Raw genomic sequence first — 20,108 nt, forward strand, 5'->3', positions numbered from 1 at the left:
TCCACACGCTACCTCCTGTAACTAGGACCATTTGGAGATGCAGAGGCCAGGCTGGGGAACGCAGCAGAGAGGAGGTGATGGGGTCCCTCAGGCCACTGTCCTGGGTCGAGGCAGAGCGGAGACTCAGCAGCGGGGGCGCCGTCGGGGATGGGGGGGGCAGGGGCGGGCCGGCGCGGGAGGAGCCGGAGGGCAGGCCAGTGGGCGGGGAGAGGGGCGCGGGCTGCGCTCCCGGGCTGTCCCGGGCACTGGCCCAGCGGCAGGAGCCCGCGCTCAGGCTCCCGGCCATGGGGCGGTGGCCCCCCGCGCTGCGGCCGCTGCTGCTGCTCCTGCTGCTGCCGCCGCCGCCGCCGCTGCCCCGGGCGCTGCGCGGGGAGCCCTGCCCCGAGCCCTGCAGCTGCCCGCCCGACGGCGCCCTGCGCTGCCCCGGCCCGCGGGCCGGCCTCAGCCGACTGTGAGTACGCGGCGCCCCCGCCCCGGCACCCTCGCTCGCTCCGGCCGCCTTGCCTCCCTGCTCTTTGGTCCCCTGGATGCTAGGAGAAAGACGCTGCACCACCTCTCAGGGTGATAAGCCCAAGTTTGGCGTCTTTGCCACGCCCCGCCACACCTGGGGTTGGGGTCCCGAGCACCCTCCAGCCCCAGATGGCCCCAGGCCCTCTCTTTCACCCTGGTTGGGGCCACGGCCAGGGGCGTGGAACTGCCCAGAGGCCACACGGGATGGCTTCGCTCCCTGCAGCTGCTGGAAGCGGACGGGGTGTCATGCTCCTCAGTCAGCAGCTATCTCTGCCCGGAGAAGTCTTGCGTGTTCTTTGAGCCTTGGGCCAGCCAGGATGGCGAAGGTTACTGTGTGCTCTGTTTACCCTATGTTCCTCTAGGAATGGGGCGCTCGGGCCCAGTGTCCAGGCGTGACCTGGTCACTCAATGGGGACTGCTGGCTGGCGCATCCCCCAACCAGTGCTCCCCTACACTTTAGTGAGCATACAAGTCATCGCTCCACCCCAGCCCCAGATGTACTTGCATTTCAGCCTGGTTGTCTGATCAGATGTACTTGCATTTCAATCTGGTTGCCGACTCGATGTGAGGCCTTGAGTTCCAGCTCTGGCACACCACCACCCCTTAGGGAGCTGTATACACTGGCAGGCAGGTGGAGGAAGCTGGCGGCTGTAGTGATGGGGTATAGAGGAGAGGGCGGTCTTCGATACTAGCGTATCTGAGTGTCACCAGACACTTTTTCGGGAAAAGGTACCACATATTATATGGTTCTATTTCTATGAAATGTCCAGATAGACAGAAAGGAGATGAGTAGCCATCAGGTTGGAGTGAAGGCCCAGTGACTGCTAATGGCTGTTGCTTTTTGTGGTGATGAAAATGATCTAAAATTAGATGGTGGTTATGGTTGCACAACTCCATGAACATACTAAAAACCATCGCAATGTACAATTAAAATGGGTGAATTTTAGAGTATATAAATTACATCTTGATAACATTGTTTAAAGAGAAAAGGAAAGAAAAAAAAGAAGAAGACTATAAAAGTGTCCAAAAGGCACCAGGCTGGTAGAGGTGTTGGTTATGTTCTAACCGTTAGACGTGATGGAATTCCATGCTGGGGGAGGAAAGAGATCCCCCCGCCCCATGTCCTTGGGCTCCCAGCAGTCTGTCAGGAGCTTGCTTGATGGAGGGAATTCCTCCACCCTCCTGAAGGGCTGAGATTCTCCTCTGGGACAGTTAGTGGCCTTTGGGGAATATTTGTGGTTGAGAGATACAGTTTAAAGGTTGAGGGGCTTATATTAATTGGTTTGCGTTAATTATCTTGTCAGCTCAATTCCCTGAGGGTGAGGACCACGCTAATAGAATTTGTTTCAATCCATCAATAAACCCATAGAAGCTGCCTTCCGAGTCCCAGCCCTTGTCCTTCCCTGACAAGCCTCCCATCTTGCTCTTAAGGATGATTGTGCCACTAACACTGGGCCTTTCTCACTCACCTGGTACTTATCATACAGGTTATAAGAACCTGAGATCCAAAGAGTTGGAAAAATCAACCCAAGGTCCCACAGCTATTGAGTCGCAAAGACAGGACTTCACCTGCTATCTTTTTATATTTGCTAGTTTTTGTAAGAAAATTACCCCTTCCTTAAAAAACAGAAGAAAAAAAAATTCTCAGCTTCTCCAAATTGGCACTGAGTTAGAAAACCTCCTGGTTTCTACCAGGAGACAGGCATGGGTGAGGCAGGCATGGGTGAGGCAAGTCCCAGCCCCTTTCAGATTCAGCTTTTCACTGAGGTCTCTCAACAATTCCTGCTGCCACACCCACACTGGCCTCAGGAGAGTAGTACCTCTTCCCTGGAGTAGGCTGAAGTGAAAAGACTAAAACAGAAACAAATTCTCTCACTGCCCCACGGCACAGTTTAAAGAAGCCTCGAACACCTCAGAAAGATTTTACAGGGTTAACTAGGTTTGGGGATGGAAGTGGGAAACAGGTACAAAATAAGTACTGCTGGCATGCTGAGGCTGGTTAGTCCCACTCCCCAAAAGAAGCCAGCTGTCCAGGCTCTGAACATTCCTGTGGGATTCTAGAGAATCCCTGACTCCCTCCCTTCACATGCATTATCTTGGCATGCACACCAGCAGCATCTCCTCCTAGACATTTAAACCCCTTAGGTCAGCACGCGCTCTGGCCCGCACAAAGTCAGGCTTCCCAAGGAGCAGATAATTGAGAGATGACCTCATCCTTCAAGGGAGAAGCCTATGGAGGTGGAGCCTATAAAAGCCAAAAGGGGATAAGTTTTTCAGCACGATAAGGTGACTTCAACGTCCGTATGACAAGAGGATGCATAGAACGAATAGGAGGGTAGTTTCTTTAAGGCCATGTTCTTCATACCAGCAGCATAAGTACCACCTGGAAAATGTTAGAAATGCATACTCTCAGGCCCCAGTTTCTGCATCAGAAACTCTGAAGGTGTAGTCCAGCAATCTGTATTTTAACAAGCTCCCCAGGTGATTCTGATGCATGTTAAAGTTTGAGAATCAAGGTATTCCTCCATGGAGGATATAATCTTCTGGAAAGCAGGGAGCATGTTTTAAACTTCTTTGTGCCAGACACTTCTCTTCTCCATCCCCTCCAACACCCCTGACACACACACACACCCAGTACCTATTTATTGCAAAAGGCAGCTGTGATCAGATTAAAACTTCAAAGTCTGAGATATGGAAAAATAAACAAGATTAAGAAAGAATTTTTTGTTTTGTTTTGTCTTCAAAAAAAGGAGTAGAGGAAGGAATCCATGGAGAAGGACAGATTGAAGACACAAGGGATGATGGTACAAGATGCCCATGGGAGTGGGAGGAAGACATCAGTGTCAGATCAGAGGGGAAGGGTTCATCTTAAAAGAGAGGGATACTTCTGAGCTCTGGCAGAAGAAGACAGATGGATGAAGGTATAACTTAACATTGAGGCAAAGGAAAGAAAAAGTGAATGGGTTCTGCTTACATCCTCTTTTCTTGACGATGAATGAATGAAATGGTAAACAGTAATTACAAGATAGAAAATGCCATGAATAATAAGTTATTAGGAGTTCATAAAAAGAAGAGAGCTGAAATTATGAGATAAGGGATAAGAGGGATGTGGTCTTACACTGTTATCCACAGGGTCTGATTCTGCAGAGAGAAGGGTAGATTTCTCAATTCTGGGGCTCGGAGGAGGCGAGTACCACAGAGCACCTTAAAATTCATCACTGGCCCCTCAGTAGATGCTGGTTCATGTTTTAATCATTTCAGGCCTTGGTAGTCCTGCCTTATAAGACTTCCATCTAAAGTCCACTATTTGGTTAAAAAAAAAAAAGGAAAATGGATAATAATTGCTTATCATTGATAAGCCCACTGCTTGCAAATTTTGAAAATGGCATTGTTCAATTGTTCAGATCTTTCCAGCCCAATAATATTTGATTAAAACCTTAGGTATTTAAAATCTAAAATATGATACAAAAAAGAAAAAATACCTCCCATGTATTCACTCATTTTAACTGGAGAAAAAAAAAAAGTAAAAGAGAATAATTAATTTAAAAAATGTCCTTTTCCTTTTGTTATTAGTTCCAGACAAGTCAAAGGAGGGAGAGGGAAAAAAAAATCTCACCTTGCCCATGGTTATATAAAGATCTTTGTCTCTATGACAACAGAAAGGTTGATCTGCTTGGTATGGAAACAGCTTCTGAAAAATCTGTTAGTAAGAAAATGCTAATAATAATAATAGCAATTTATTTTTTGCATGCTGTGCCTACTAAACAGATTAAACTTTTAGACTCTATTATAAGACACAATCCAGAGACTTTGGAAGGATAAAATGTGCTGTATCCGTCAGTCCAGTGTCACAGGAAGATGTTAATTTTCTGACATCTTTCCTGAATGTCTTTCTCCTTCTCCTACCTTGAGAATAAATCAGGATCCAGAATGGTGTTCTATGCTGTAGAAGGATGTACCAATGGAGGGCATGGTCCCTGCCCTTGAGAAGCCCACAATCTAGGTGGAAACACACCCACACCCAAGAGAGGTGTAGGTAGGAAGAGAGAGGCAACGAGGCTCTAAGGAGCTCAGGAAATAGATCAGTCACTATGGACTGAAATCTCCAAGCGAAGGTGTCATGGACCAGGGTTATGAAGCTAAACCTTGAAGGAGAGAAGGGAAGGAGAGTCCAGGTGGAAGAAAAACACAGGTGAGAGTAGGCTAGACATTTCCCTACTGAGAAGCAAAGAATACGGTTGAATGGATCCTTCCCTTTTTATACCTCTCCCTCGTTCTTTGGAGAAATTTTTTGGTAAGGGAAGATATAAAGTCATCAGAAATATTTGATTAAATTACCCAGAGAGTTGTTCAAAAAGAAAAAAAAATTCCTAATATGTAGGAACTAATAAACTAATCTTAACTAATAAACTAATCTCAACTAATAAACTTTCAAAGTCATTCTTGGACAGTTGATTACAAAGGCATTAAGTAAAAATCATGATTTGGAGTCACTTCCAACAAGCTTTCCCCAATGTCCCCTCTCTCCCACACACACATACTTGCTTTGATACCTTGTACTTACATCTACTTTTGCATACACCCCACATAACGTAACTATTTATTCCATGTGTACCTCCTCTGCAACAGCAGGGTTTCTCAGCCTCAACACAATTGTCATTTGGGGCCAGATAATCATTTGCTGTTGGGGGCTGTTCCATATACTGTACGGTGTTTAGCAGCATCCCTGGCCTCCACCCACTATATGCCAGTAGCACTGCCCTCCCAAATGATGCCAACCGAACATGTCTTTAGACATTTGCCAAACGCCCCTGGCGTGAGTGTGTGTTGGGGCAAGGGGTGGGGGAGTCCCCACCTCACCCCACCATGGTTTTGAATCATTGTGCCAAAGTGAGAAGCACCTGAAGAGGTCTTAGTCAACTCAGGATTCCCAAAATTTCACAGGTAGTATGATTAAAGTGTCTATCGAACTACATGATGATCAAACTGAGTGGAGAGCTGAATAGGAACAATTAACCAATGCAAAAAGGAAGGATGTATGTTAGTTAGCATGTACCACACCTAAATGTCACTTAAAAATCTCCATCCTAGAAAATGGGGAGGTGATGAGGTGCTATGAGTAGCAGAGGGAGTCAACATCCAGGTCCCAGATTTGCAGACCTCCCAGTCTCTCCTTTGAAAGGGCCATCCAGAGAAGCAAGACTAGAAGCTTACCTACATTAGTACAGCCCAACAATTCCATAGATTGTTCTACTGTTTGTTGTTAATTTGTTTTAACTTACTTATTAGAGAAAAATCAATCCTCAGCCCAGGGTCCATTAAAACAAAACAAAACAACCACCAAGGCAGCCTGAATTGAGATCTATTGGTTCCCGTCCAGGACACCAAGTAAGAGTCCACAGGATAGAGGGAAGCCTACCAAACTCTTACAAGTAGGACAGCTTGGCCCTACCTACAGCTTCCCTGAAGCTGAACCAGACAAAACAAAAACAAAACCTTGGAATTCTGAAAGCTCATGTCCCACCTTCCTACCCTACTCCCACAAAAACAAACCAAAAATAACCAACAACAGCAAAAAAAAACAAACAAAGACCCAAGTAGAGGTTGATCTTGAACCTCAGTTTTGACTCAGCTCTCCCAGCTATTACCTTCAAGACAATTCTTCAACCTGGCTGTGCCTATAAACAGACTCCCTGGGGGAAGCTTTGCAAGGGCCAGATTTTATTAGTTTAAAAATCATCCTTTTGGGGAAAGTGAATGGTGACCCCTAGCAGGACACTAAAAAGCAAGCAACAGAGTTCCCAAAATCTCAATGGAAGTGTAGAGCCAAAAATCTTCACACACGGATCCCTTTGTCGTTGGACCCAGCTCCCCTCTGGAGAGCAATAATTCCTTGGATTTTTTTCTACATTATTCTTTTTTTTTTAATTTCAAAAGCAGTATGTCAGGGACTTCCCTGGTGGTGCAGTGGTTAAGAGTCCACCTGCCAGTGCAGGGGACACGGGTTCGAGCCCTGGTCCGCGAAGATCCCACATGCTGCGGAGCAGCTAAGCCCGTGCGCCACAACTACTGAGCCTGTGCTCTACAGGCCATGAGCCACAACTTCTGGGCCCATGCGCCACAACTGCTGAAGCCCACACGTCTACAGCCTGTGCTCCGCAATGAGAGGCCACCACAATGAGAAGCACGTGCACCGCAATGATGAGTAGCCCCTGCTCGCCGCAACTAGAGAAAGTCCACGCACAGCAATGAAGACCCAATACAGCAAAAAACAAAGGCAGTATGTCAGATTAATTCAGGGCTCCGGTTCTGTGCCTTTACCCACCTCTATCTTCTTCCCAAGCTCCTCAATTTGGCTTCTTTTCATGTCTTGAAATGAGGCACAAAAGCTTTCTTTCCAAAATACAATCTCCCAGGTTGGCTGCACCAGACGGTGTCTTGGCCTTGTGTAATTTTGATCTTACACATGGGATTTTAAAGCCAGTTGAGTCATGGTGGTGGAGAGAGGCCCTGCTGCTCACTTCCAGACCCAAGAGTGCTGGCTCCACGGGAGCATATGTGTTCTGTGCTGGCAGCTCCCCTTGGTGTGTGAAAAATCACATTTAATGCAGATTTTAGCAAATTTTGCACCAGCTCTTTTTTTTAAGAAGGCAATTAAAATAATCCCACCCACCAGTCAGGTGGGCTTCCTAACTCCGTGGGCAGCTTCTAGCAGCTTCTCCACATGGTCCTCATTTACTCTCAGCTTCTGCCTCCCAGGGAGATGCCACCCCGTCCCAGCCAGCAAACCACTCACAGCTGCTCTCTGTGTGGCCCTGAACCACACAGCTCTTTAATGCCACCTGGGCCAAATTCAGAAAAGTCCAATTTACAAGTAAAACTCAACTTTCAGAATGAAGGCTTTATCCTTTGCTGCTGTTAAATTTGTCCTTGACGCTGACAAAATGAGGTGACTCCTAGGTTCATAATTCTACCTCACGAGCATCAGCGGACAGCATTTCTGAGGCCGCAGGGGTGGAGATGCCCTGGTACGACAGGCCAGCGTCCAACACAGTCCCCAGATTATCTGAATTGCTCAACAGGACAAAGACCTGCAGACACGAGTTCTAGCACCAGGTCCCTCTTTCCCTAATGTGCACTGTGGGCTCAGGACAGCGTTAAAACCTCTGTGCTGTCTGTAAAAGGGGCGTGATGATTCTTGCCCCTGAGTGGGGCTGACTGTGGTGAAGATAAACAAGACAGCAGGGCCCAAAATACTCGGAAATAAAGGTTTCCCATAACTACAAAGTATTATTGTAACAATCTGATGATGCAGAGAAGTCCTGAAGAACCCGCAGCCCATATATGAGGTTGAACAGTAAATATCTATCATCCAAGGGGCCTGATGGAATAGTCTTGTTCCTGTGGGGTGTTAATTAGAGAAAATGACCCACTAGGTCTTCTCAACCTGGAAGGTGAATAAGTTAGAATCCCAAAATAGCAGAGCTCATTACTGCCTGGAGTCTGATATGCTAGTTTTTTCAGCCCAGGCTGAGCTGCCCCTCAAACATGCCACTTAACACCTGATTATACCCTGTTTTCTATCATTCAATTGGGTCAGTCCTATCTGTCCAGCTAGAGCGTACGAGCCTATTCTGGGTCCTTTCCCCATTCCGCATCCCTAAACTTCCGTCTGGACACATAGAAAACCTTCAGGTCAGACACGCTGACCGCTCAGGAGCTACATGCTGAAATGTACAGGACAATGTGCAGGATCCGTAGACACCGCCCTGCCCTCCAAGAGCTTACAGTCTTCCAGCCATAGGAGAGAGAGGACTAGTTCTCAGATGACGGCAGCGAAATGCAGAAGGTGAGAAAAGCCAGATGATGGTTATAAACAAAGGCTGGTGAGAGTTTAGAGAAGGGAGCTATCCCTTCTAGCCAGAGTAACAAAGATACCTTGGTGGAGGTATTATTTGAGCTGTAGTTCTTTAAGCCTCACTCTCTACAGGGGCAACTGGGCTAACACGCTTATCCCATAAGCTCCCTCCTGGCCTTTGACACTAGCTTAGAGAGGCCACCAGGGAAGCACTATTCAAAGCCTTCTGCTCTCTCACTGACCACCAGGCACGTGCCCTGTCTGTGTTACGGATCATCAATGGAAGAGTGGATGACTTCCCCCTGGAAACCTTGGGTGGGTCTCTGGTTAAGGCTTTTCTCATTTGCAAGCACCAGAAATCATCTCTGACAAATTTAATCATAAGAGATTAACTTAACAGAAGAATAAAGAGGTAGAAAGATGTGAGCAAGATCCAGAGAGAATATGGCGTTTTAGCGGCAAGAGGTCAGGGCACTTTTCTGTAGATTCCACCTTTACAATGAATCAGCTCCAAAGATTCCTCCCATCTATTACAAGTTTAAATTCCTGAGAGAGAGAATCTGATGGCTCCACACCCTACTCCTGAGACAGAAGCACAGTCAATGAGATGCTTCCACCCTATTGCAACCAGCAGTGAGATGCTTCCAGAGAAGGGGCATTTTTGAACCAGGCACCCACACAAATCAGTGTCTACCAGAGCTGAGGAGTTAGTGAAAAGTGAAGGTGCACATGCCAGTAATTTCAGGCAATTCAGACCTATTCCATCAAGTCAGTTAAAAGTATGTAGGGCTCCCCTGGTGGCGCAGTGGTTGAGAGTCCGCCTGCCGATGCAGGGGACACGGATTCATGCCCCGGTCCGGGAAGATCCCACGTGCCGCGGAGCGGCTGGGCCCGTGAGCCATGGCCGCTGAGCCTGCGCATCCGGAGCCTGTGCTCTGCAACGGGAGAGGCCACAACAGTGAGAGGCCCGCGTACCACAAAAAAAAAAAAAAAAGAAAAGAAAAAAGTATGTAGTATATCAGTTGCAACCAGCTTTTACAGGCTCACCAAAAAAAATGTGTCTGCAAACAGAAGCTTGCAATGAAAGAGTTTCCTGGAGCATATCTGCAACGTCACTGCCCTGACAACATAATATTCTCTGCTTCTAAAAAATATTTTTGAGAAATCATTACACAAAATGCAGACCTTCCCTGGGGAGAATTCAACATGTAGTTTTATTTACCAGAGTTATTCTTGTCATGTTATATTATTGCTAGAAGAATTCTAGTTTGGGGGTAAAGATTGGGTTACTTTGCTTTGTGTCTTTAGAAAACTTTAAATGGGTTTTGAGTAAGTGCTAAGATGTGTTTACCATTCTCCTCTGAGGTTTTATATTTTTAATTTAGTTGTTGCACAAATGACTTGGAAAATCCATCATCCAGGGAATCTTATTGAAAAATCTTGGTTTACATTATATCAATAATTCGTAGACTCCCCAAGCTTCGTGGGTGCTCTGGAAAGGCTGTCTTGGAGAAGAGTCATGCAAATTGAACTTTCCAATGGGAGAGTTCCAACTGACTGAACTTTTTTTTTTTTTTTTTGTGGTTCGCGGGCCTCTCACTGTTGTGGCCTCTCCCGTTGCGGAGCACAGGCTCCGGATGCGCAGGCTCAGCGGCCATGGCTCACGGGCCCAGCCGCTCCGCGGCATGTGGGATCTTCCCGGACCGGGGCACGAACCCGTGTCCACTGCATCGTCAGGCAGACTCTCAACCACTGCGCCATCAGGGAAGCCCTGACTGATCTTTTTTAAATCAATGAGCAAATGAGAATTCTGCAGAGTGGCTCCCTAGAGTTGAAATATTTAATGGAAGGTTGTTCTTTATCACTTCCTTATCATTTCTTTAAAAGGCTATCAGACAAGGTCTATAAGAGATACTTGAGGCCAACAGAAAGGTACCAAGGCGGAATGTCTACCCTCTCTCTCAGTTGTCCTGTGTATAATCAGCAGACAATAAAGAGCTTGAGACAAGCCACAGGCATTTTGTAGACGTAAGGATGTGACAAATAGAAGAGTCCAAAGTGCTGAATCCACCCCATCCCCAGCAAGGAAGGAGAGCTGTCATCAGGCATAGCTGGGGCAGCTTGACTCCTTCATAGTAAGCAGCTGTGAATTTAAAGTACTTACTGAGCTCTAACCTTGTACTAGATGCTGTATGAATATTACATAAACATTTTCTTATTTAATCTAAAAAATTTCTGCAGTAGTTAGTATCATCATCACTTCATACATGTGAAATGAACCCAGGCAACCTGGCTCCAGAGTTTCTACTCTTCACTATCCCACTATGCTGCTTCCAGAGAGAAAGCACATACAATTGGTGATGAAGACACATTCCATAAAGTATATAGCACCTGAGACAGACCTTCAACCAAGGGTAGAATAGAATCTGACCGGCAGAGAAGGGTAGATGTGCCAGATGGTAGAAACAGTGTGAATGAAGGCAGGAAAACGTGACGTAAATTCAGGAGACACAGTAGTCTGATTTGTCTAGGGAGGCACTGTCCAGTAGAAATATAATGTTAGTCACCAGTGTAATTTTAATTTTTAATAGCCACATTTTAAAAGGTTTTAAAAGGTGAAATTAAGTTTAATATTTTATGTAATCCAACTGTACAAAATATTATCATTTTGTCGGAAGGCAGAAATATTGAAGAACGTCCTCCAAACTTGAGACCGAAAAACAGAGCGGGCAACTCCATGAAGTGCAATTATGAGGCTTATTGAGGGTAACTTACATACAGGTGGGGTCAGGCTGATGCGACATTCCACATTCGAAGCTGTACTCCATACCACAGGGTATGGAAAAGGGGATGGGAGCTTTAAAGGGGCCAGAGCTAAAAATAAAACCTGACTGCTAGAGAGAAGCACACCCACACTGGATGGAAACCAGGGGTTTTTCCTTCCTCTGGGGGTCTCATGACCATTAACCATCTGCATCGGCAAAAGGCATTCTTGCAGTTTTCATTTCAGATGAAGACAAGGGTAAAAGTTGATAGGGAACTCATCTGGTTTGGGTGCATTCCTCACGAGTAGGCTAAATCTCAGCCGTGCAGAAAGGGGAGGGAGTAGGACTGTGGGCCTAAGAGACAGCTGAAAAAATAGTCAGTGTGGTTTAGCCACACCCATCTCAACATGTAATCAATATAATAATTGTTAATGAGATCATTTACATTATTTTTTCTCGCTAAGTCTTTGACACCTGGAATGTATTTTAAACTTACAGTGCGTTTCAATGTGGACTGGACATACTTCAAGTGCTCAATGGTCATATGTGGCTAGTGGCTGCCTTTTTTGGACAGTGCAAGTTTAGTGTATTGGTTATATGAGGGGAAGAGTGGGTGACAGGACTGTCAAATAAAGTTCAAGCCTTTATTTTGGGGGCCTTGAATGCAAAGCTGAGACATTTGTAGATAAGTAGACTGGCCAAGGGGTGGCACAGAAGAATCTGAGTGTAAGAGTGACATGGTGGGAGTTATCAGGGAGACTAATCTAGACTGGGCAAAGGAAACCCGGGATGGAGTACAGGGAAACCAGTTTGGGGACTATAGAGCAGTCGAGGTGAAGAAAAGAATGACCAAGGAGAGTGGCAGTGGAAAAGGAATAGAGGGGCTGGAAGCAAGAGACAGTCAGAAGGCAAAATCTACCAGAGACTGGGAGTTCAATGGTAGAACAGAGGAAACATTCATACAAGGCACGTGATAAATTCTCAAAAAATAGGGCAGGAAAAAGAAAAAAAAACTGGGTAGTCATTAGTGCTGAGGAGGACAGGAGAGGAAGAAAAACACTCTGGTAGGCTCTGAAGCTTCATGGAAGAACAGGAATTTGAGCTGCACCTTTGAAGTTAAAGACCGTGAGCACATGCCCTCAAGAAGCTGGTGGCTCTATCAGAAGGTGAGGTTTTCGCAGAAGAACCAGAGGATTGCATAGTGGGGTGTATCAGCAAACCCCCAAAGGAACAGTACTGATGTGATGTGACTAATGTAGGACACAGCACTGGACCAGGAATGAAGTGACCTATGTTCAAATCCAGATCTGCTGCTGAATTGCCATGTGGTTTCAGGGAAGTCATTTTACTTTTCCTCACTTAAGATTCTTCATCGAAAGTGAGGGGTTGGACCAAACCAATGGCAAGCAGCCCTTTTAGTCTGATTCCCTGAGTCTAATACAGTAAATACTTAAAGGAGTGTTCTAAAATTTTCTGATGTAAAACTTAACGTCTTGGAGGTCCATCTATACTGACGTCATATTTCAGTTAACGTTGACGTCTGAGCTCCCTCTAGGTAAATGCTGAAGACAAGAGGCCAATGAATGAAGACATACCCAATAATGAAGTTACCAAATAGATCGATGCATTTGAAAGCGCAAAGATTTAAAATCGTTTGTAAAGGAGAAAGCCATTTTTATTTCACCCCAAGATGAAAGCAAGTTTATTATAACTACTGAGTGACTTTGATAAGAACACAGGAATTCTTAAGCCTCTGTTCAATGTAGAACAAGGTCTCGTGTAATAAATATAAAAACATTAACATTCTTTTTAATTTAAATAAGGTAATGTTTCCCTCCCCCCATTTCTATGAGTTCATTAGGCAAAAAATCTTTGACCATCCCTGGTTTCTGTCTTTTTGTCTCCCCCTGATTTTGTAGTGTTTTAAAATTCAGGGTGTGTAGCTCTAGCAATAAACTAATCATCTGTGAAAGATGGATGGATGTTTGTAGCTTTCTTAAATCGATAATATAGATGGCTTTTCTAAACCATTAGAGGGAAGTGAAAAAAATAATTCATTTCTGTCATTCTGGGCAGAAGAGGTAAAGGCTCCTGCAAGGCGAGCAAAGACCCCACCCAGGCTTTGAGGACTCCTGATGAGTGCTCGGATTTCTTCCCTGGCTGTTGTCTTCCTCTGCCCCTGCTCAGCCTGTGGGCTTCAGAAGGTGGTCCTGCCCTGGAATTCCAAGCTCTTAAAAACCAAAGTGAGGTAGGGGAACCTACAGTTGTAATTGGCTTTAGGCAACACCTGTGTTTGAAAGTGTTAATTGAGCCATATTCTCCATTTACCTAAGGAGTTTGCTATTTAAGGAACCTTTCATCAATCCTCCTGTAGAGCAAAGAACTCTTTGGTCATGCAAATATCTCCCAGTAGATAGGTTTTTATAAGCAAGGATTTCTAAATCTTGGGTTCCCTTGAAGGGGAACAAAGAAACTCCTGACCCTGAAACTCTCCAGCTAACATTATTTTGAGGGTTCATCAACAAGCCAGTGAACAGGACAAACTGGCTTTGTCCAAGGTCATCTGTGTTATTAAACTTAGAAGAAAAAAAATAAGAGAGGCCCAAGCCCCACCCTTGAGTACTCAAGAGGCGTTAGGAACAGTTAAGGAGGACCTGATAATGCAGCATCTTCTTCTTCAAGGAGATTAGGTTTATCTGAATGCTATTTGTTTATCTGTTGCTAGGCTCTGACAGAAGGTGAGCTGGTGCCTTGACAACTGGGCCTGGCTAGGAAGGGGACTGAGTCAGGGCCCAGGAGAAAGAGTTGATGGAAAAGAGCTCTGCAAGTGGGATGGGCCTCCTGAGCAGTCTCACCATGAGGCAGAACGAAAGGGCTGGGCGTTTATTCCATGCATTGACCAGTCACTGGATGCAGGCTGCAGAGGAGAGCAGACCTGACATTAGGTGAGGTGGCAATCTTAGGCTGAACGTAATTCCAGGAGAGCAACTCCGCTGAGAGCTTCAGTTGCCCACTCTCCCCACAGCTGGGGGAATGAGTACCTCAGTCCTAAATGGTGGTTTTGGCAGCCCACCAGCAGCCACTGGAGGAACTTACCCAGCTGCACTGGGTAGCCCCAGCACAGGGTCCCCGTCTGTTCCAGGGGGCCCAGTTTGAAAGTCAAAACCAAGTAGTGAGAGAGATGACATTGATCCTAACCAGATAGCAACTAGGAACTGTTCTGGGTCAGCAGTGTCTTCTAAGAGGGAAAAATACAGGGACCAGGATCTGGTGATTGACAAGAAGAGAAGGCAAAGGCTCCACTCCTGGATGGACTCTGGGGAGACCGAGCAGGCTACAGGATGAGCAACCAAGGCCAAAACAAGTACCAATACGGGGCGGGGGCCGTGTAATTCAAGGTACTGCAGGCACACTCCTGCCCTCCAAATAGTGTCGGGTCTAGTGTAGACAATGCAGAAAGACACAGGACTTCACCAGGGTCATGACCGATCACAAGATCCCAGAACCAGGGTGAGTCCTTACTTCCAATCCTAAGGAGTAGAGACTGCTTCTAGATCAACTTTAACACATAACTGGAAGGTTTGGGGGACTTGTATGTGGGATTCATGAGTCGATGGAGTTTCCAGAACTGATGAAACTAAAACAGCCTTTGTCATCCAGTCTAAGTATTTGCTTCAACATCTCTGGTAAAGGCTCTTGACCAAGGTAGAATTTGGCCATAATTCAGGTATCGCCTGTGTTATATCATCAATTAATTTAAAAATCAAAGTTTAAAACTATAAAAAGGACTATGAACTGTAATAAATATAAGTAACTGCATGATTCCACACCACACACTTCCACAGCCATCTCACTGACTATTCAAGAGGCAGAGAGAACGCTCCACTCTGCAAGTTCAACTTCACATTTGCCCAGTAACCTTGGTTCTCTACCACCCATCTGAGACGCATAGTTTGGGAGTGTCAATCTCTTATGTTTCTTTGCTCCATGCATAGCTTTCATTCCCTTTGTTGACACTGGACAACAGAGCTGCGGGACTGTCCTTGCTTTCGGCCCCTTTTTCCTCAGTTCTCCTTGGCTTCTGCTCTGTATCAAATGATATTAACTAGACCTTTCCAGAAGAGTTCCTGAAGTTCACAAAATTCTTAGAATTCATGTAGACCTAACTTTCAAAAAAAAAAAAGAAAGAAAGAAGGAAGGAGGAAGGGAAGAGAAGGAGGAGGGAACTCAGTACATCAAAACGAAAATTTTATCTTCTCCATTGGTCTCTCAGGTACAGAGGGTTAAGCTGACCATACTTTTGCCTTCAAATAACATAATCAGCGGGTCATTCAAAGTCCCCTCATTTTAGTTATTCATTTTATTCCCTCCTCCCACTTTCTCTCAACTCACCATAGGCAACCATGCTGATGTATGTTTTCTAATGGCTCATGTTTGGTGTGTCTGTATTTTAATTCTGCAAGTAGTGTCGTGTATACATATCATTAATTTCTTAGTTGTTTCTCTTAACACCATGATTCTAAGACCCACACATGCTGCGCTGTGCACCTTTACACTCTTGCTCCTAACTGGCGACCCATTCGCAGGTGTACACTTGAGCCCCCCTCCCTCACAGCAGTGGACACTCAGGTTGCCTTCAATACCCCTTGATGCCACAAGGCTGTGAAGAAAATCCTTGTGCAAGTTTCCTTGAGTATCAGTGTGCAGATTTCTCTGGGACATATACAGGAGTAGAACTGCAGGGTTATTGAGACAATTGTTCACATTGCTAAGAGCTTCTGGCTTCATGGAAAGAATCACAGAAGCATCCGTCAGAGGAGGGATCACCTTCAAAGGGAGTACATTCAAATGGTTATTAACAAATCATGGGCCACGTGAATATTTAAATACAGGAGACAGCAGCTTGAATGCTCAGTAACTGCGCCCACTGCGATGAATCAGAAAGGAATACACAATCCCTCTAATATAAAAATATAATAAAATATAAAATAAAAATAAAATAAAAATATAAGTGGGGAAAACAGTTTGGGATTCACAGAAGCACGTTCTCCACACCACTTCATGAGAATACTTCTGTTGTGAAAAGCTTGGTGCACCTGTCTCACCCCACCTCTCTCCCCATTCCCTGACCCCCAGGCCTCTTTCTTGTCCCAGCCACACCCATAAAGCTACCTCCTGTTTGCTCAGTGCCTCTTTTAGGGTAGGAACTCTGTTTTCACTCTCATCACTGCTGCCTTTCCTGCTCTGAAGCGTCAACATCAACTCTACAAAATTTCATCTTGCACCAGGGCTGTTCTGTAGTCACCAGGGACAGCCAGTGTATGATCTACAGCTTCTCTCCCTTCTGCCCAACCTTTGCTCCTTATCCCTCATCCCTACATCGATCAAAAACTCAGGCACCCTCCCTGGTCAAATCTGAGCCACACTGTTCTCCGGGGAGCCACACTGTGTTCCTTTTTTGGAGGAGGAGGGTGCCTGCTGAGAGGCTCCAGCTTCTGGGCTCCATTTACATGAATAAACAGCTCTGAAAGGTTCAGTTGAAGCTTTTATGTAAACACTCTCCAAAATATGTTCTGCACTGCATTATCCCCAGCAATAAAGATTCTGGAATCAGAATTTGGCTGTCAGTTTTATTGATGTTGCATGGGGTACAGTAGAATACAGCTTTCTCTTCTAGAAATTTATTGACTTGGCAGTGCAGACAGCAATAAAACTGTGTTTTTAATCAGTAAGCCAAGCAGACATGATTGCAGAAGAAATATAGGAAGGAAACATGCCATCATAAGAAGATTTCTCCCCCTACAGTCCCTGTTCTTCTCGGATGCCCTGTTAAATAAGTTTGGGTACTGAAGGAGGTACTTGGTGGGACTGTCTTCAGGAATAAAATCAGAGGAGCAAGTTTGGATTACTTGTTCTAGGTTGTAGCATCTCTAAGAGACAGTTGAGTGAAAGCATTTTTCTGCAATGAAATTTGTTTGCATTAGCCCTAGAGAGGAACTGCTGGTAAGCTGCTTTGCAGGAGGAATAGCAAGGGTGTGACATGCCTCTTCTCAAGAGAAACAAGGTTCCAATTCATGTCCCTTCACCTTGCTCACTGAGAGAGAGTGAGCGACCTGGTATACATCCAAAGGAAATGAAAGCACTATCTCTAAGAGACATCTCCATCCCATGTTCATTGCAGCATTACTCATAATAGCCAAGAATAAGGAAACAACCTAAAGTCACTTGACAGATGAATGGATGGAGAAAATTTGGTATATATATATATATACACACACACACACACACACACACACACATGACAGAATATTTTTCAGACATAAAAAGAAGAAAATTTGCCATTTGCAACAACCTGGATGGAAGTGGAGGGCATTATGCTAAGTGAAATAAGCCAGAGAAAGACAAATACTATATGGTATCATTTCTCTGTGGAACCTCGAAAAAAAGCCAATTTCACAGAAGTAGAGAATAGAATGGTGGTTGCCAGTGGCTGGGGTAAGGGAAAATGGGGAGATACAGGTCAAAGGGTACAAACCTTCACTTATAAGAAGACTAGGTTCTGAGGATCTAATGTACAGCATGGTGGCTATAGTTAAGAATATGGCATTGTATATTTGAAAGTTGCTGAGTAGATCTTAAGCATCCTTACCACAAAAAAAAAAGTTAACTACTTGAGGTGACAGATGTGTCAATTATCTTGATATTGATAATCATCCCACAATGTAGGTATACATCTAATCATCATGTTGTACACTTTAAATATATACAATTATATTTGTCAATTATCCCTCAATAAAGTTGGGGAAAAAATTTAAAAAGAGAGAGAGTGGGTTAGGAATCATACACTTCAGGCCAGTATTGCACAGTAAAGAACATTTGGAGACTCTCTGCTTGGTCATGTTACCTTGTCCAGGTTACTTAATCTCTTGTGATCAAGTTTCTTCTGCTATCGAAGGGAAATACCCACCTCACACCATTGTTGAGTGGATAAAATAAGGTTACAGGTGGGTGTGCATAGTTCCCACAGCACGTTACAAGCATGTTACAAGTCCCTTCTGGGACTGTAAGACATCTCACTGATTTGAATATGCTCATCATGGTGGAGGTGCTCTCCCCCAGCAGCTAAGCCAGTTTCTGCTGCATAGACACACGAAAAACAAGGCAGCATCTCCCACTTCTATTCTCCATATTCTTGATATTCACGTCCCTCCTGAAATGTCCTGGTCTACTCCCCTCTTGTCTTCCAGTCCTTGAGCCAAATCCTTGAATCACTGTACATGCTTGATAAATACTGGGTGAACATTCATCTACGCCTTGCAGTTGCTTTCTCCTGAGTTATCTTAACCCCAGTTTCCTTTATCATCCTATTCTGGTTTTGCTCTTGCTGAGTAGTCACTCTTTGCTCAACTTTTATGTAACGCGTAACTTTTATCTCAGTTCAAGAACACTCAGATTGTTCTTCTGGATATAAGTAAGTGCCTGAAGGAATCTCTATAGATACTCCCCGCAAATGGCATGAGAGGCCCGCTTGATTGAACCACAGGAGCAAAGTGGTCTGGTTGGGATAATATTAAAATAGGCTGCCTGGGGAAGGTGGTAAAGATCAAAATAGGAACATGTTCTTAGTGAATCTTCCCTTCTCTTGCCTGCCTGGTTTTCAATTGTAATTTCACCATCTATTTCTCCACTCTACCCAAGATAGCTTCTTTTCCATCCTCCCAACAAGCCCGTAAGTCCACTCTAAAACTGTGTGTTAACTATTTACTTGGTGCCAAGCCCTACCCTTTATACAGGTTATCTTGTTTAACCACCATAACAACCCTGTGAAATAGAAATTATTATTTCAATTTTATAGATGAAGAAATTGAAACAGAGGACATAAATAATATGCTCAGGGTCCTATAGCCAGGTAGTAGGAGAGTGGGGATTTGAACCTGGTTGGGTCTGATCCCAAAGTTCACTATCTTTGAAACAAAATTACATACTCTTTGACAAAGACCAAGAATGAGTCATGGCGCCTCTCTTTATTGATATAAGTTAGAACTTTCAACCTGAATCTAGCTATTTGGAACTCTGTAGTCACACACACACATTTTATTCATGAATTTAAAAGGCACCCAATCTTAAATCTTAAGCTCTTGGCTCTCCTTTTTTCTTTTCTAGATCACTCACCTATCTCCCTATCAAAGTAATCCCATCTCAAGCTTTCAGAGGACTTAATGAGGTCATAAAAATGTAAGTAAGATACTGCATATCAAAAGACATTTATAATTGGAATAAATTTTTCCCTCAGAGAACACATAGTTGAAAGGGGATAATTTTTCTAGGAGAGGAATTGTGTTTAGGAAACCCTAGTATTTTTATCTTTAAAGTACAAATAATACCCAGGGACCTTTGAAGAAAAGGTATGATTTTCAAGAGTTATTAAAATCCAGATAACTAACCTTGCTTCAGTGAACTGAATGTCTTTTGATAAGTGATGATAAATTACTCAAGTAGAAAAGAAGATAGATTTCAGTCATAAAAACTCTCCCTCTGCTAGAGCAGCTATTCCCTCCTGTCACATTTTTAGATCACACCTACATAGAAGAAAATGTGTTGAAAGTTTATTGTGCATCAGAAGATTATCTTTGTATGTAAAATATAAGTGTATCACAAAAACACAGTATCTATAGCCATACTGATAAAAGGCATTTATCAAAATTGTAAAGCAGCCTGATAATGCAATGTGATCTCATATTTGTGTTACATGTTAACTTCAATCCTACATCCCTGTGTCAGCTTCTAGGACACAAGATCCCATACGTGGAAAGAGAACTTTCAAAGGAGTCCAGTATTCCAGCATCCTCCTTAATGTTAGTCTGAGTCAAAGGACCTCAGAGGCCATTTAGTTCCCAGAGAGCATCTTAACAATCCTCTGGGCTTTGGAAGCAGATTTGCATCTCTAAAGGAGACGCTGCATCATCAGTCCTAGT

General features: G+C 44.5%; 1 protein-coding gene across 1 annotated transcript in view; it reads left to right on the forward strand.

Moving 5' to 3' along the window:
* The first annotated feature begins 284 nt into the window (after window positions 1-284).
* Window positions 285-20,108, forward strand: part of LHCGR (luteinizing hormone/choriogonadotropin receptor) — a 63,228-nt gene continuing 43,404 nt past the window's right edge. Inside the window, exons 1-2 of the mRNA XM_060027582.1 lie at window positions 285-451; window positions 19,297-19,368. Of these exons, the coding sequence (XP_059883565.1) occupies window positions 285-451; window positions 19,297-19,368 (239 nt within the window). The remainder of the gene's footprint in view (window positions 452-19,296; window positions 19,369-20,108) is intronic.

This window comes from Delphinus delphis, chromosome 12 (genome assembly GCF_949987515.2).
Source record: "Delphinus delphis chromosome 12, mDelDel1.2, whole genome shotgun sequence".
Lineage (NCBI taxonomy): Eukaryota > Metazoa > Chordata > Mammalia > Artiodactyla > Delphinidae > Delphinus > Delphinus delphis.